The 16,836-nt window shown below is 44.5% G+C and overlaps 1 protein-coding gene across 4 annotated transcripts in view; it reads left to right on the top strand.

Moving 5' to 3' along the window:
- CHD7 (chromodomain helicase DNA binding protein 7) overlaps positions 1 to 16,468 on the top strand; it is a 196,072-nt gene extending 179,604 nt beyond the window's left edge. For 3 of the 4 annotated variants that reach the window (XM_045455148.1, XM_045455146.1, XM_045455147.1), the window contains exons 26-38: positions 41 to 170; positions 796 to 868; positions 1,026 to 1,083; positions 1,767 to 1,995; positions 2,248 to 2,456; positions 2,582 to 3,253; positions 4,171 to 4,331; positions 6,974 to 7,201; positions 7,426 to 7,869; positions 11,273 to 11,494; positions 12,735 to 12,875; positions 13,068 to 13,172; positions 14,450 to 16,468. In XM_045455148.1, the coding sequence (XP_045311104.1) occupies positions 41 to 170; positions 796 to 868; positions 1,026 to 1,083; positions 1,767 to 1,995; positions 2,248 to 2,456; positions 2,582 to 3,253; positions 4,171 to 4,331; positions 6,974 to 7,201; positions 7,426 to 7,869; positions 11,273 to 11,494; positions 12,735 to 12,875; positions 13,068 to 13,172; positions 14,450 to 15,388 (3,611 nt within the window). In that variant the 3' untranslated portion in view covers positions 15,389 to 16,468. The remainder of the gene's footprint in view (positions 1 to 40; positions 171 to 795; positions 869 to 1,025; positions 1,084 to 1,766; positions 1,996 to 2,247; positions 2,457 to 2,581; positions 3,254 to 4,170; positions 4,332 to 6,973; positions 7,202 to 7,425; positions 7,870 to 11,272; positions 11,495 to 12,734; positions 12,876 to 13,067; positions 13,173 to 14,449) is intronic. The other variant, XM_045455149.1, reaches the window with a different exon arrangement.
- Positions 16,469 to 16,836: the final 368 nt, after the last annotated feature.

The raw sequence follows: 16,836 nt of genomic DNA, 5'->3' as shown, positions 1-16,836 counted from the left end.
TTCTGTGCTTGTCCTCTGTGGGCCGGTGGTTATGGCACAGGCTACGAGAAGTACAATTCCATGCGAGCTGACCCCACACTGTGCTTCCTGGAACGAGTCGGGATGCCCGATGCCAAGGCCATAGCTGCCGAGCAAAGAGGAACAGACATGCTAGCAGATGGCGGTGACGGGTAAGAAGGACATTTAAAAATTTTAATAAACTTTATGTCAGTGTCACATCTATTGGCAGTGTTCAGTTCTTGTACCGTGCTAGGCACTGCGTTGCGTCTGATTTGAACTTCCGTGACGTTTACCAGGAGAGTCTGTTTATGTGTCATAACGATTATTTTATAAATTTTTTTTTTTTCAACGTTTATTTATTTTTGGGACAGAGAGAGACAGAGCATGAACGGGGGAGGGGCAGAGAGAGAGGGAGACACAGAACCGGAAACAGGCTCCAGGCTCTGAGCCATCAGCCCAGAGCCTGACGCGGGGCTCGAACTCCCGGACCGCGAGATCGTGACCTGGCTGAAGTCGGACGCTTAACCAACTGCGCCACCCAGGCGCCCCTACGATTATTTTAAACACAGTGTATTATCCGGATAATCTGAAACAGGCTTGTTTTTTCCAAATGATGACACTTCCCCCACCCCAGCCCCTTCCCCCATGACCGCACGATTCAAACACTGATAGGGTCACCTTTGATGTCAAATCCAGAATTAAAATTGGCATTGGGCAGGCTAGTAGTCTTTTGCGAGCCCCCTCAGTCTGTTGCTTATCTGTACGATTTGAACGTTTTTTACAATTTTGATACAGGGGAGAATTTGATAGAGAAGATGAAGACCCGGAATATAAACCAACCAGGACGCCATTCAAGGATGAAATAGATGTAAGGACTTGAGTGTATTGACTTTTACGGCATCAGTAAAATATTATATGCCCATATACGACTTGTTAAACTTTATAGATGGTGGCCTTCTCCTTAAAAGATAAAGCAAAGTGAAACCCCAAATTGAAACGATTCTGTTTCTTGCTTTGCTTTCAAGGAATTTGCAAATTCTCCTCCAGAAGATAAGGAAGAATCCATGGAGATCCGCTCCACAGGTAAGGCTCCGCAGAAGCCCGCAGAGCAGAGCAAACTATGCCGTGAGGCATCGCTCACGTGTCTGCCCTCGGCTTCTCCATGAGTGTCGTTTCTTCTACGCCGACTCGTCCCTTTTGTGAGTCATTTTAATTCTTGTTTATTTTTCATAACATTGAATTTCGTTGATGAAATAACTATTTTTTGGATTAAGGTAATTTACGTGTATTTATTTACCAGTCAGCGGAAGCTTTTCAGCATCTTTGGAAATCTATCTCTTGGGAGTAGGGAGGGCATTTGCTAGGTGTCTGAAATAGTGCAAGTTTGTAGAATGCTGACCTTCCCTCTAATGTAAAATAATCAGCGAGCAATCATGTGATTAGCTCTTATGTTCAAGATTGGTGTGCCAAGTACATTACAGGAAAACATCCTCATATTGTCGTTCGTGGCATAAAGTATGTTTCTTTACGTAAAACTGATGAGTAAACATGCTCCCCCCCCCCTCCACCAAGGAGTTAAAAAAGAAGCAGTTTGTAAGTTTCATACTAATATTATCCTTTATTTATATTTTAAAAATGAGAGCACGAAGATGCCCTTTCCCACACTGTCATCTGAATGTTAATGAGTCATCTTGTTTTGATGGAAAATCCTGTGTATTGCGAGATTGCAGCTACACATTTCAAAAATATTTTTTCCACTTCCCCAGGCAAGCACAGCGAGAGTAATGCTGAGTTAGGCCAACTTTACTGGCCCAACACCTCGACCCTGACCACCCGTCTGCGCCGGCTCATTACTGCCTATCAGCGCAGCTATAAAAGGCAACAAATGAGGCAAGAGGCTCTAATGAAGACTGACCGGCGGAGACGGCGGCCTCGGGAGGAAGTGAGAGCACTAGAAGCGGAAAGGGAAGCTATAATATCTGAGAAACGGCAAAAGTGAGTTTCTGCAGGGTTTTACTGAGCTCCTGGTATGTGCCTCTCTTCTCTGCCCTTCTCAGCCGGCAAGAGGCGAGAATCACGTCCCAGATAATGATCAAAGAAAGTCTCAGTACATCAAAGCTGTCTGTCTGTCTCTCGCCCCCAGAATAAGTACCATACATTAAGTTTAGGGGAGAAGGGGAAAAGAATTAATAAACTTTAAGCCTGTTGACTCAAGTACAGTTTAAGCTAATGTCTTCTTGCTCATAGGTGGACAAGAAGAGAAGAGGCTGATTTTTACCGTGTGGTATCTACTTTTGGAGTTATTTTTGACCCCATGAAACAGCAGTTTGACTGGAACCAATTTCGAGCCTTTGCCAGACTTGACAAAAAGTCTGACGAGAGTTTGGAGAAATACTTCAGTTGTTTTGTGGCCATGTGTAGGCGAGTGTGTCGAATGCCCACTAAGCCAGATGATGGTAGGTTCTTCTTGTAACGAAAGTTCTATGGTAAAAGGCCGAATAAAGTGAAAAATAGAGAGTGAACAATTGAAAGCGTACTCAGGTTTTTTTTCCAAGTGAATACAATTGTTTTCATGTTACAGAACCACCTGACCTCTCCTCCATGATTGAGCCAATCACAGAAGAGCGTGCCTCTAGAACTCTCTACCGCATCGAACTGCTGCGGAAAATACGCGAGCAGGTTCTTCATCACCCTCAGCTGGGAGAGAGGCTGAAGCTCTGCCAGCCGAGTTTGGATTTGCCAGAGTGGTGGGAATGTGGGAGGCATGACCGGGACTTGCTGGTCGGCGCTGCTAAACACGGGGTCAGCCGGACGGATTATCACATCCTCAATGACCCCGAGTTATCTTTCTTGGATGCGCACAAAAACTTTGCCCAGAACCGAGGGGCGGGTAACCTGTCCTCCCTGACTCCGCTGGCCGTTGGATTTGGCCAGACTCCTGCCGTCCTCCCGTCTGCTCACGCCCAGGAAGAGAAGGCTGCGGGACAAAGCGAGGGCAAAGCGGAGGAGTCTGGCGGCGTGACCACCCAAGAGAAACCCGAGGGGAAGGAGGAGGAAGAAGAGACCGACGGCAGGGAGAAGGACAGTAAGCAGGGCTGTGAGGCCGAGGCGAGCTCTGTGAAAAGTGACCTGAAAGGGATGGAGGTCGGTGCCGACACAGGGCCCAAGTCTATTTCGGAAAAAGGTTCTGAAGAGGACGAAGAAGAAAAGCTGGAGGATGATGATAAGTCGGAAGAGTCTTCGCAGCCTGAAGGTAATGCCTCGCCATTCGGTCCTCTCTCCCGGCCCCAGCGGGGCGGCCGTGACAGGCCATGGTTTCCTGTCACGTGACAAGGGCTCTTGTTTCCATTTTCAGGGTAATTTGTGTACATGTTCCTCTGGACGGGTGGTGTCAGGTTATGCTTAGGCGTACGTTTTGCTCCGATGTGGCGTGGAAACACGGTATTTCGAGCAACTTCACCGCCCAGAAGGGTGTTACGGGCACGTAACAATTTCCAGATTAAGAGGAGGGGTCAGCTTGATGGTAGTGGTATCAGAAGAATTCCAGATGACTTTAATTTGGACAGATACACGTGAAGGACAAGGGTCATTCACTGAGTAAATACTGGTGATTAATTTCAAACAAATGACGCTTAATTTTAGTTTTAAATCAGAAGTAAAGGATAGAAGTAGAATCTGAAAATAACCAGTGTTCTTTGTGAGTCTCAGTTTGGTTACTGTTCCCAACACAAAGGAAAACTAAATAAAGCATCCTGTCGTACTGTCCCTCTGGAGCTGGGGCTTGGTGCTCTGGTGGGTTGTTAGCCTCCCTCCTGTGGGCAGGGCTGTGGGGGTGTGGGGGGGGGGACCACATCGCATGGAGAGGCTCTTGAGTCAGAGACCTGGTTGTCATTCCACCTCCTCCGAGATGCACGGGCACAATGTCAGATAACTAGTGATGTCACCTCCCTAAGCCCGTCTGCTTCTTCATCCATAAAATGAGGAGAACACCATCTGCACGAAGGGCCCGTTAGCAGCTTTAACAACACGATTATAAGATGCCTAATACCATAAAGTAGGTACTCAATAAAATGGAGCCGAGTGGTGTTCAAATTTTTCACCCTGTCCTCCCTAAACTTCTTCTCCAGTGATACTGTGGTCGTGAGTAATGCACACTAACTCATTTCTTAGCAGGAGCTGTCTCTAGAGGGAAGAATTTCGATGAAGAAAGCAATGCCTCCATGAGCACCGCCAGGGATGAAACCCGAGATGGGTTCTACATGGAGGATGGAGACCCTTCAGTAGCTCAGCTCCTTCATGAAAGAACATTTGCCTTCTCATTTTGGCCTAAGGTTGGTGGGGGTTTTGGGGTTTTTGTTTTGTGGGCCATAAAAGAGTGGGGGGTACGGGAAATCATTCTAGTTTGATTTTTCAAGTAAGTGTAAGGTCAACTTTGACACAGGGTATGAGGACTGTAGATTTTCCTCATGTTTTAAAGTCTGTGCGGTACTTTTGTAACAGGATAGGAGAGGTGACATGAAAGGAAGGTAAAAAGAACTCTTCATATGGATCTTCGGCCCCTTGAGGTTTTTTAGGCTGGTGATCACGTTGTGCAGTATGGTCTATGGCTTGTTGTTTCCACAGACGCACCCTGTAGCAAAATGAAATGTGTCCAGGTCTTTCTCTTTCCTTCCTTTCTTCCTTTTTTTTTTTTTTTTTTTATTGTGGTAAAAACTACACAACATGAAATTTATGATCTTAACCAATTTTATTTATTTTTTATTTAAAAAAAAATTTTTTTTTTAACGTTTATTTTTGAGACAGAGAGAGACAGAGCATGAACAGGGGAGGGTCAGAGAGAGGGAGACACAGAATCCAAAAGAGGCTCCGGGCTCTGAGCTGTCCGCACAGAGCCCGACGCGGGGCTTGAACTCACGGACCGCGAGATCATGACCTGAGCCGAAGGCGGACGCCCAACCGACTGAGCCACCCAGGCGCCCCTGATCTTAACCAATTTTAAATGTACACTTCAGTAGTTCTAAGTATATTCACATCACCATAAGATCTCCAGCATGTTATCTTGCATGACTGAAACTTTATACCCACTAAACAGCTCCCTCTCTCCTCTCCCCCCGGCCTCTGGCCACCACTACTCTCCTCTCTGTTTCTGTGGATTGACTGCTTTAGATACCTTGTCGTAAGAATGGAATCACGCAGTAGTCACCCTTTCGTGGCTTGCTTATTGCACTTCTTGTCATCTGATGCTCAAGGTTTATCCACGTGGCAGCATGTGACAGGATTTCCTTCCTTTTTAAGGCTGAATAATATTCCATTGTGTGTACATATCACATCTTCCTCTCTTCACCTGTCCTTGGGACATTTGGGTTCCGTCCCCTTCTTCGCTTATTATCGTGCTCCTGTGAACACGAGTATGCGAATATCTGTTTGAAAACCGGCTTTCAGTTCCTTTGGGTATATACTCAGAAGTGGGATTGCTGGGTCACGTGGTAATTCTATTTTTGATTGTTCTGAGGAGCCTCCATACTGTTTTCTGTAGCAGTCACACCATTTGCCATCCCGCCAACAATGCACAAGGGAAAAATATGTGGACATTTAAAAAATGTGGGTTTTAATTTTTTTTAAATCTGAAACAGAACTTTCAGAGTTAAGACACCTTCATAGGTTTGGAAACTCAGCCCGGGAGAGGGTGGGCTATTGACCCATTTGCTCCAAACAATTATGAGGTAATTCCAAATGTAGTTATCTGCAACCAAAAGCAAAATGGAAATTACTTTTTTGGCTAACTAGCATAATTTATAATAAATCCCTATGTAATTTGGGTCTGTTTCTTTGGGGTGGGGACATAATCATTCTAATCACCGTAACAGGGCTGTCTGGTTTAAAACAAACAACACAAAAACAGTCTCAGTTGACTGATCCCCAGGCTGGTCTTCCACAGTGTCAGCTATGTGAGAAACAATGTGAAATTTTTAGCTGAAGAGTGTACTATCAAAGACATTTTTTTTTCCTCTGTATTCTCTGTTATGCTGATCTCCCTTATTGAGTATAGAAGAGTTTCCCAGATCAGTAAAAAGTCTGTCGTGGCAGACACTTTTAATCTATGGAAACTGGGCCTAAGAGCTGTAATTAGAAATTTTTAATGTACACGCTTCAATGAAATCTGAAGTGATAATAGGTGGGGAATGCAAATTGACATTCATTAGGTGTTCCTAGGTTGGTGCCCATTTTGTAATGCTGAACTTTATTAATAGTGACGCTAATGATGTCCCACTTCCTGGGACACATTTCGATCCAGCCTGTGGATCTGAAGCACCAGAACATCCAGAAGCTAAATGCAGGGTTCCATTGTTGTCTGCTGGTGTTCACCAACAATTCTTTAAACTTGAACAGAAGTTACTCTGGAAATATGGGGGATATTTTAGAGATGGTTACGTAATGTTTTCTCATTTGTGTGATCCGGTGTTGCTAGTTGGAAAATACTAGGTTTTCTATGTTGGGGCTATCTTAGGACCTCCCACCACAGCAAAGTAGTTTTTGTGGATTTTGTTTATTTACTCACTTTTGTTTTTCGTTTTCTTTTACTTTTTTCCCACTGGTTGAGTTGTTGTTTTTTTTTTTTTTAATTTAATTTTATTTTTTAAGTTTATTTCTTTATTTTGAGAGAGAGAGAGAGAGCAAGCAGAGGAGGGGCAGAGAGAGGGGGGAGGGAGAGAATCCCAAGCAGGTTCCACTGTCAGCACAGAGCCCGATGTGGGGCTCCAACTCACGAACCGTGAGATCATGACCTGAGCCAAAATCAAGAGTTGGACACTTCACCGACCGAGCCACCCAGGCGTGTCCTGCCCCCCCTCCCCACCCCGCGCGATTGCCTTTGAAACCTTTTATGCTCTTTAGCATCTTGATGGAAATATTTATCTAGTGATTTTCACCCCGTCTTTGTTGCAATTTTGTGTGACTTTTCTTCTCCCTCCAGGACCGAGTAATGATAAACCGATTAGACAACATCTGTGAAGCCGTGCTGAAAGGCAAATGGCCAGTAAATAGGCGCCAGATGTTTGATTTCCAGGGCCTCATCCCTGGTTACACGCCACCCACCATGGACAGTCCCCTGCAGAAGAGGAGCTTTGCCGAGCTCTCCATGGTCGGCCAAGCTAGCATTAGTGGGAGCGAGGACCTCACGACTTCTCCTCAGTTGTCAAAGGTGAGTTTGTTTTGCTGTTCAGAGGTGAGCTCTCTGAGTCTTTGCTCAGTTTGGAAGCTCGTGTCTCACTGGTCCTACTCAGAGTCAAGATGGCTGCCGTTTCCTCAGCTCTTTTTCAGCAGTTATGCATGTTGAGTTCCTGAAGCTTCTTGTTCTTTTTTCTGAAAGCCAGCCCGTTAGCAGATACAGTTTTGGCTCACTGTCATGTTGTAATTTTTCAATAGGAAGACGCCCTAAACCTCTCTGTCCCTCGCCAGCGGAGGAGGAGGAGGAGAAAAATTGAAATTGAGGCCGAGAGAGCGGCCAAGCGGCGAAACCTCATGGAAATGGTTGCTCAGCTGAGGGAGTCTCAAGTGGTCTCAGAAAACGGACAAGAAAAAGTTGTAGATTTATCAAAGGCCTCAAGAGAGGCAGCAAGCTCTACCTCAAATTTTTCGTCTCTTACTTCAAAGTTTATCTTGCCTAATGTCTCGACACCGGTGTCCGATGCCTTTAAGACTCAAATGGAGCTGCTCCAGGCAGGCCTGTCACGCACACCCACGAGGCATCTGCTTAACGGCTCCCTGGTGGATGGAGAGCCTCCCATGAAGAGGAGGCGGGGAAGGAGGAAAAACGTGGAGGGTCTTGATCTGCTTTTCATGAGCCACAAACGGACGTCATTGAGTGCAGTAAGTTAAGGAGCTCACTTCCATTGTGTGTGCCCACGGTGGCAGCCAGAGTCCCTGCCACTCTGACGACACTGGCCTGTGCTCCTCTCAGGGATGTGGTATTAAAGCTGGCTTCTTCCACTAAAGAAATAGGATCACAGTGAACACTCGTGGTTCTGGGCTGACAAATTGTGTCGAGCATTGATACAGATCACTCGGCCTGAACCAAATGTAGCTTGAGGATTTATTCCTCCCAAGATCCTGATATATTGATTACTCTCGGAAGACCAGCCCAAAACAAAAACACGTTCTTCTGAGCCTATAATTGTTATCTCTGAATTCCTGAGGCGGAAAAAGCTTCTGCTCTTAAAAATATTGTTGTTTGGGGTTCTGACATTTGTTAGATTAGTATAAATGTTGAGTTTCAGACTGGAGATTTGTGTTCATATACAGAGCTAGTGATGGCAAATTCTCCTATCTTTGTAACTGCAGCTGTTTTTAAAATCTCAATCGAAAAAAAAAAAAAAAAAAAAAAAAAACGCGTTCTAGTTTAGGTTTGTATGAAATGTGTGTGCCAATGGATTTTGACATTTTCAACTCAAAGGAAATGAGGACAGTGGGACCAAAATAACCCCTTCCCTAATCTTCAGTCACCCCGCTTACAAATGCACTGCCTGGGCAGTGACAAGGGTTTTACCCCAAAGAACCCAATTTCATGTAGTCCATTTTTAAAAGGACAAATTGGTACCAGGCATCTTAAGCCTTATCGATTTGGAACCCAGATCAGCATAGGGACACTGGAGCTGGCTTGTGAACGAGGAGCCAGCACTCCAGGAGAGACTCTTTCCCTGGGCAGGTGGGACACAGTTTGGGAAACACTGGAATTTGAAACAGGGAGGAGGGAGATGTTTCTTTCAACAGTTCTTACTTTTTCCAACCCTATTCTTATTTGGTCATTTTTTATTTCTTAAATTTTTTTTTAAATGTATTTATTTATTTTTGAGACAGGGAGAGACAGAGCATGAGCAGGGGAGGGGCAGACAGAGAGGGGGAGACACAGAATCTGAAACAGCCTCCAGGCTGTGAGCTGTCAGCACAGAGCCCGACGCGGGGCTCAAACTTACGGACCGTGAGATCATGACCTGAGCTGAGGTCGGACGTCCAACCGACTGAGCCACCCAGGCGCCCCGCTGTTTCTTAAATCTCAAGAAAACCAAGTAACTTAAAAGGGCAGTAAAAGGAGTGGTTGAGTTAAAGGTTAGAAATGACAAAATAGCATTCACTGGGATTTGCCCTCTGGTGGGTTCTGACTGAAACAAAAGCTTCTGGGTGATTAGAAGTTAATTTCAAAATTCATTACCATGTACCAATCATAATAATGGTCATTTCTGTTGAGCATATGATTACTTTTAGAATCTTATAAAAATATACCTTGTAATCGATCAACTGTGACTGGTTATTCCCTAAGTTCAAATGCCGTTTCTAGGTGTGTGGTCCCCAAAGTGTACCACTAGTGATTAGCCTCCCTACTCGAAACCACCCTAGCACTTGGATAGATTTTGTTCCCTGAAAATCCTTTCTCCATAAGCATCAACATATTGGTGAGTTTCTGCATCTCACGCCTCTATTTATTCACTACTGTATTTAATATTTGAATCATAGCACGTATTTGTCTGTGGTCCAGGCATCAGGAGTTAACAGTGTGAACCAGGTGCTATTTCCTATTGTAACTATGTACTCTGTGTTAAACTTCAGGCTGACTTTATGCATTTTACATATTTTCAGTCATCCCTAAGAACTTATTGATGTCTTTCCTTTTTCTAAAGTCACATAAGCAACCCAGCTCAGAATTCCTAAGAGATGTTAGAGAATGTATTTTTAAATTTTTGTTTCTCTTACTGTCAAATGTTAGAATTTAGGGGTTACGTATTTGGTATTGTGCGACGTTATGTGCATACACATAAAATACAAGGAAAATGCTGATTGAGCTATAAATAAATGGAATAGTAAAGAGGTATAAAGGTCAGCAATGTTACTTATATGGAAGAAGACAAGTCCTAAAATCTTTCATTGTGTCCATACTCAAACTGGAGACCATTTTGCGTTGCCATGAAAAGTAAGGATACAGTCATCCTACATGCAACAACATGGTAGAAGTTGTCCCTGTGTGCGCTCCCTGCCCCCCCCCCCACAAAGTACAATGCAAAGAATAAGTGCTAAACAAGTGCTTGCACTGGAAAACTCAGTGTTTAAGATGAGTGACTGATAAATAATATTGTATCCTAGCTGTGAGGCATGCCTGGGGTACTTTGTGAGCCCAAAGGAAGAATGGGAATGGAAGGAGAAGGATACGGGGAGAAACAGATGAGGAAGTTTCCTTAGACGTGGTCATACTTTGGTTAAGTTTTGAAGATTGTGTAGGTGTTGGTCATTTGAAAAGAGCTTACAGGGAGAACATGTGCAAAGGCACTGAGGCTAGAGACAGCCTTCCGTGTTTGGTAAACTGAAAGTCATCGGCAGCAGGGGAATTCGATGAGGAGGTGAAGTTCGACAGAAGTGAGCTTGGATACAAGGTAGGATATAAATCGGGGAGGGCCTTGGCTGCCATGCTAAAGAACTTGGATTTTATCCTGAAGGTGATGGGGAATTCAGTTACCAAATAATTTAAATAGTTTAACTAGTTCCTAGTTAAACTAGGAAGAGTGCATTTTAGAAAACCGAGTGCAGTACAGCAGTGTGGAAGTCTGAGTAAAGAAGAGCGGAACTGGAATCAGGGAGACCATTTAGGAATATCACAGTAATTTGGGGTGGGGGTGGGCAGTGACGAAGAACTGAGCCCAAGTGGAAGCAGTAGGAATAGACAGTGGGCTGTCAGAAAAGTTGTCTAGAGGTTGGAGTAATAGTGTGGGGACCACCGGTTGGACAGTGGTAGAGAACAGGCTTCCAATTGGGCGTGATATTTTCAGTGTTCCCTCACACACCTGCTTCAAAATACTGTCCTCCCAATAAAATCGTACGGTTCAGAGAGTGCCAAAAAGCTATGCACGAGATGGCTGCTGGATTCCTTCAATTATAATTTCTTTAGTGATGTTATCCCGAGATCCCCGAGAGAGATTGAGAGGCTACCTTTCATGCATGTCAAGCTCAGACTACACTGCCCGTGCCCTAGTGGCTTAAGATCTCAAACATGGAGCATTGGTGGGCTGTGGATTTCCTCCCTAATTACTTAATTCTATAGTGTGGAGAGTGATATTAAAGTTTCATCTTCTAATTTGATAGCTGTTCCAAAACTGACAGTGTTTCAGGTAGCTTTTTCCCCTTTTTGGTCAAAGATCCATTATGCTAGGATAGCATTTTCTTGGGATAAGACATTTCTGGAATCTCTCATCCTATGAGAATTCAGACCACTGTCAACTTTCTGCAGGAGGATGCTGAGGTGACCAAAGCTTTCGAAGAAGATATAGAGACCCCACCTACAAGAAACATTCCTTCTCCTGGACAGCTGGACCCAGACACGCGGATCCCCGTGATAAATCTTGAAGACGGGACTAGGCTGGTGGGGGAGGACGCTCCTAAAAATAAGGACTTAGTTGAATGGCTGAAGCTGCATCCTACTTACACTGTTGATATGCCAAGTTATGTACCAGTAAGTATCGCAGAGTTTAGTTGGGAGGAGTCCCGTGAGGGTAGCCCTCACGATTCCCCGGTAGAACACAGAAATTCTTGGTCTTTCTGCCTCATCTCGAACGTTCCCCAGTTTCTGTCACTGTGTGTTTTACATTAGAAAAACTAGCTTCAAGTCAGGAAGGAAAGCTCGTAGTTACTTGAAGATGCCCATTATGCAGTCCCTTACTTTCTCCTTCCACCAAATAGACATGATTTCTTCAGTTATTCTTTACACGGCCTGGTTTTCAGGTGGTCTCATTAGTGGGATGACACTCACGAATGCACTTTAATTGGCTCAGACCAGGTCTGACGAGCACAGAGTACTACGAAGCTGTTACTTGCAGAAATTTGACTAGCTAACAACAGCCCAAGACTATATTAGCTTCTCTTTCGAACAACTAACACTTACGCCTTCCCTTAAACATTAAACACTATCTCCAGATGATTTGTCACATAAACTGCTTGTAAGCTGGCAGCACAACAAATCTTTTACTTCCTATGTACTTAGTGACTGGTTTTTTAAAAAAAAACCTTAAGTGTAGGATTTCACATTTTATTTCTTTGAGTTCAGCTCGAGTTGAGTCCTTGCCATTCAGAAGGCCCCCTCCCGCACGGGGCCTTTTATCCCCGGGTTGCTCCTGTCCATGTACAGTCTGTATCATAGACGTGAGGTCATCTCTGTGTTCATCCACGTCACTGGGTAGAAATTAGTAAGGGTACTTGAGAAAGTTTCCTTTAAAGATACCATGACTTAGTTAAACATTTGAAGAAAAGGCTTTATGTGGGGTTACTGATAAACAAAAGGAAAAGCAGATTCTCAGCTTACGTGTACAAAGAGAAAAATAGTTGTTTTTTTTTAAAGAAAATCTTAGTTTCTGATAACTAAAACGATGCCCAAACCTTCCATAGTAATTGAAAATGGCATGACTGGGGGCACTTGGCTGGCTTGGTAGGTAGCGTGTGCAACTCTTGATCTCCAGGTCGTGAGTTCGAGCCCCACATTGGGCATAGAGATTACTTTAAAAAAAAACAAAAGGAAAGAAAGAAAGAAAAGAAAGAAAGAAAGAAAGAAAGAAAGAAAGAAAGAAAGAAAGAAAGAAAGAAAGAAAAAGAAAATGGCTTCACTATTCTCTTTGTCATTTATGCAGGAAAGAGTAAGTACTAAATACAATATACTAAATACGCATTTGGGGGCTGTTTTTTTTTTTTTTTTTTTGCAGAAGAATGCGGATGTGCTGTTTTCCTCATTTCAGAAACCGAAACAGAAACGACATAGATGTCGAAACCCTAATAAATTGGATATAAACACTTTGACAGGAGAAGAAAGGGTGCCTGTTGTCAATAAACGAAATGGAAAGAAGGTGAACGTTTGGAAAAGGGAAATGATCTCCCTGTGTGATTTCTTATCCCAGAAAGCAGCATTTTATCCTTTTTAAGGAAAAACAATCCTGGTTTCTTCTAGAATATCTGTATAGGATATGTGCGTGTATACTGGGGAAGGGGGGCGGGGGATGTACGTGCTTTTAGATCAATTTCCAAATGCCTCTCCCCAGATGGGTGGAGCTATGGCACCTCCGATGAAGGACCTGCCCAGGTGGCTGGAAGAGAACCCTGAATTTGCAGTCGCTCCAGACTGGACTGAGATAGTGAAGCAGTCTGTAAGTACGAACTCGGCACTTCCATCAGGAAAGGGGTTTATACAAAACCGTTGTCCTGGGCTTTTCTTTATCTTCCGTTGACCATTAATTATTCAATTATAACTTATTCTTCGCTTAAAAGACATAATAAATCATCGTTTTTCCTATTGGTATATCATTAATCCAAAGTGGAAGAACTTGACAGCTCTGATTTACAAGGATGGTAGAGGAACACGCATTCACGGTCTTGGAGGTAGACTCACTACGGGCGGAATGCCCCAGGTAAACCTGGTTATTAACAGCTCACCTGTAGGATGGAATTCGCGGTGGTTGAGGTCACTAAGGTTAACTGGGAATTTTGATTTTAAAAGAAAGAATACAACTTCGCCTAAATTTTTTTTCCACTTCAGTTTCTTCCAAAAATATTAATTTGTTAATGTCTGGATTTCTTTTTGTTTACTTGTTTCAAGTATACACTACAATTTCTTATTTTTCTTTTGACCTACAGTTCCAGCAGTCTTAGCACATGTATAATTTCTTGAAAAACCACCACCATAATCAGAATACAAACAGTGCCCTCATCTCCCCCCACCCCAAGTTCTCTTGTAGTCTCCCCTCCCCCTCCCCCTAGTCCTCCGCAGCTGCTGGTCTGCGCTCCATCCGGGGTTTTGTCTTTTTGAGGATGCCCTGTAAGCAGAGGCATAAATTATATAACGATTTTAAGAGGACTTTATATTGAGATCTATCCAAGTGGTTGCACGTGTCAGAGGTTTGTTCCTTTTTACTGCTGAGCACTCCTCCGGTACAGGTACGTGCCCCTGTGTGAGGTTGTCCATCACCCATGGAGGGACATCTGGGTTGTTTCCAGACTTGGGCAAATATGAGTGCAGCTGCTATAAACCTTTGTGTACAGGTTTTGGGGTGAACACAATTTTTGTTTTTCCAGGGTAGACGCTAAAACGTAATTGTAGTTAAATGTTCCAGACTTTTCAACTTCATTTTGATGTGTTGTTTCTCGAGATAGTTACAGACGCTGACAGCTTGACCTTCACCTCACCGGTAGAGTAGCCTTTAACCATTTTTCTGCAGTTCGTCATAATTCTGTGAGTTAACGTAGTGCCAACAGGTAGACTTTCTTCTTTCGTTAAGTTTCACCATTGAGCTTTTAGGAGGGAAATGACTGCTTGTGTATCTCCACTCAGTGTCGATTTTGAGCGCATCACAAAGGCCCACCCTGAAATTTAAGTTTTCGCCAGCGGCGTTTATAGCCACTGTTTGCCTGTCCCCGTTTGCTTCAGGGTTTTGTTCCCGAGTCGATGTTTGACCGCCTTCTCACCGGCCCCGTGGTGCGGGGGGAAGGAGCGAGCAGGAGAGGACGAAGGCCCAAGAGCGAGATCGCCAGGGCGGCCGCGGCGGCCGCGGCGGCCTCCACTTCCGGAATCAACCCCCTGTTGGTGAACAGCCTGTTTGCCGGGATGGACCTCACGAGCCTTCAGAACCTCCAGAACCTCCAGTCTCTCCAGCTCGCGGGGCTCATGGGCTTCCCTCCAGGACTGGCGACGGCGGCCGCCGCCGCCGGAGGCGACGCCAAGAACCCTGCGGCCGTGCTGCCCCTGATGCTGCCGGGCATGGCGGGCCTGCCCAACGTGTTCGGACTGGGCGGGCTGCTGAACAACCCGCTCTCCGCTGCTGCTGGCAACGCCGCCGCCGCGGCCGCCGCCGCCGCCGCCGCTCCCGGGCAGGGAGAGCCGGAAGACGGCGCCCCGAAAGCGGAAGAGAAAGGCAACGAGAACGAAGACGAGAACAAAGACTCCGAGAAAAGCACAGATGCTGTTTCGGCTACTGACTCTGCGAATGGATCTGTTGGTGCTGCTACTGCCCCGGCCGGATTGCCCTCCAACCCGCTCGCCTTCAACCCTTTCCTCCTGTCCACCGTGGCGCCAGGCCTCTTCTACCCGTCCATGTTTCTACCTCCGGGACTGGGGGGATTGACACTGCCTGGGTTCCCCGCGTTAGCAGGACTCCAGAACGCCGTGGGCTCCAGCGAAGAGAAGGCCCCCGACAAGGCCGAGGGGGGCGCCTTCCAGGAAGAGGAGAACCTGGACGGCAGCGACGCCGAGGAGAACCCGGAAAAGACCGCGGGGTCCTCCGTCTTCGAAGACGAAGGAGCACAGGGTGAAGAGCTGGACTCGCTCGATGGGGGGGATGAACTAGAAAACAACGAAAATGATGAATAACCAGTACCAGTTCCAGTTCAAGTGTTTAAAACTTTTGACAAGTGGTAGTCCTACTGTTTACACTCACAGTTAATGTTCATACCTAGTTTTATAAGCTGTTCTGTAACATAGTGTAGCAAAAAAGAAAAAGAAAAAAAAAAAAAAAAGTCCAAGTCATGTTATACAGGTGTGTCAAAAGGTATCTTGGTCATTAAGTATTGTGCAGTGCATTATTTATTATCCCTAGGAGAGATGAAATTTGAGAGGTGATCATGTCTTTTTAAGGAAACTTACATAATGCTCTGCTTCTTTTTTTTTTTTTTTTTTTTTTTCCTTTTGGTACCATTGGTATTATAATAAAGAGCAATTTGTAACTGAGTGGCACTAATGGAAGGAAGTGCTGCTCAAAGGAAGTATGAAGTTATATATTTAATTTTTTAATTTTAATTTTTTTGCTGTGAAGGTCAAGATGAAATTTACCATACATATCATACTTGCTCATTTGTTTCCCTTTTGACTGTATGGGGGTTCCCACACTCGCGCATCCACACACATCCATACACTCTGACAATCTCCACGTTAGTGTGAACGTCTCTGTCCCGAGGCGCAGCAATAATAAGGCAGCTGTTGAATGTGAAGGGTCCCTTTGGAAATTAACCTACTGGGAGGGTTCTTGCCAGACAGAACTACAGTTCCATTGTCTCGTGGTCTTGTAATGCACTGGTATAAACAAAATAAATAGATAAATAAAGAGTGAGAGAAGAGAGAATCAGGTACCTTTTTTAAATTAAAGGACTTTGTTACTTTAGCCACAAAGCTAAAACAGCATTACCTCAGCTCTAAACTAGCCTTGAAGTTTACAGACATGACTTTGTAAATGTATTGTTTTTCTTTGTTGTGATGTCCTTTTATTTTTTTCTTTGAAAACTGCTATCATGTAAGATAAAATGTAAATTGCTGCCAACTGTAGTAATGATGCTTTTAATAAAAGTGACCCATGATATGCAGAGATGTAATTAGAGAATGTAGTATGTAGGGGAACTGGTGTTCACTCTATTTTTTGTATTCGCAATAGATGCAAATACAGCATTCTGGCCTTTGTACGGTTTCTTGCTATATCCTCTTATCCTAGATGAGCTGTTAGTAATATGCTAAACTGATTGTCTTCAGACCAGACAGGACGAAAAACCTTAAATTACCTTCGCGTAATTCCACTCCAGATATCTCCGCAGAACCACAGACAAAAACCTCCTATTACTCCCTCAAAAGGGCATCTGAGACTGAGAATACTTTAAAATGTGTGCAGCGTCTGATAATGTGGTACACTAAAGAACAAAAGGGCAAAAGAAAAATGAGGCTTTAATAGGCAGAATATCTAGGTCATTTATCCTTGGTTAATGGGTAGGAAAACACAATGCCGGAGTGTCAGCAAGGGACACAAAGGCGCTCTGGTGTCCTGCGGGCCGGTG

The sequence above is a fragment of the Leopardus geoffroyi genome, chromosome C3 (genome assembly GCF_018350155.1).
Source record: "Leopardus geoffroyi isolate Oge1 chromosome C3, O.geoffroyi_Oge1_pat1.0, whole genome shotgun sequence".
NCBI classification, from domain to species: domain Eukaryota; kingdom Metazoa; phylum Chordata; class Mammalia; order Carnivora; family Felidae; genus Leopardus; species Leopardus geoffroyi.
The sequence above is the reverse complement of the archived record's forward strand: the minus strand, read 5'-3'. Positions and strand labels throughout refer to the sequence as shown.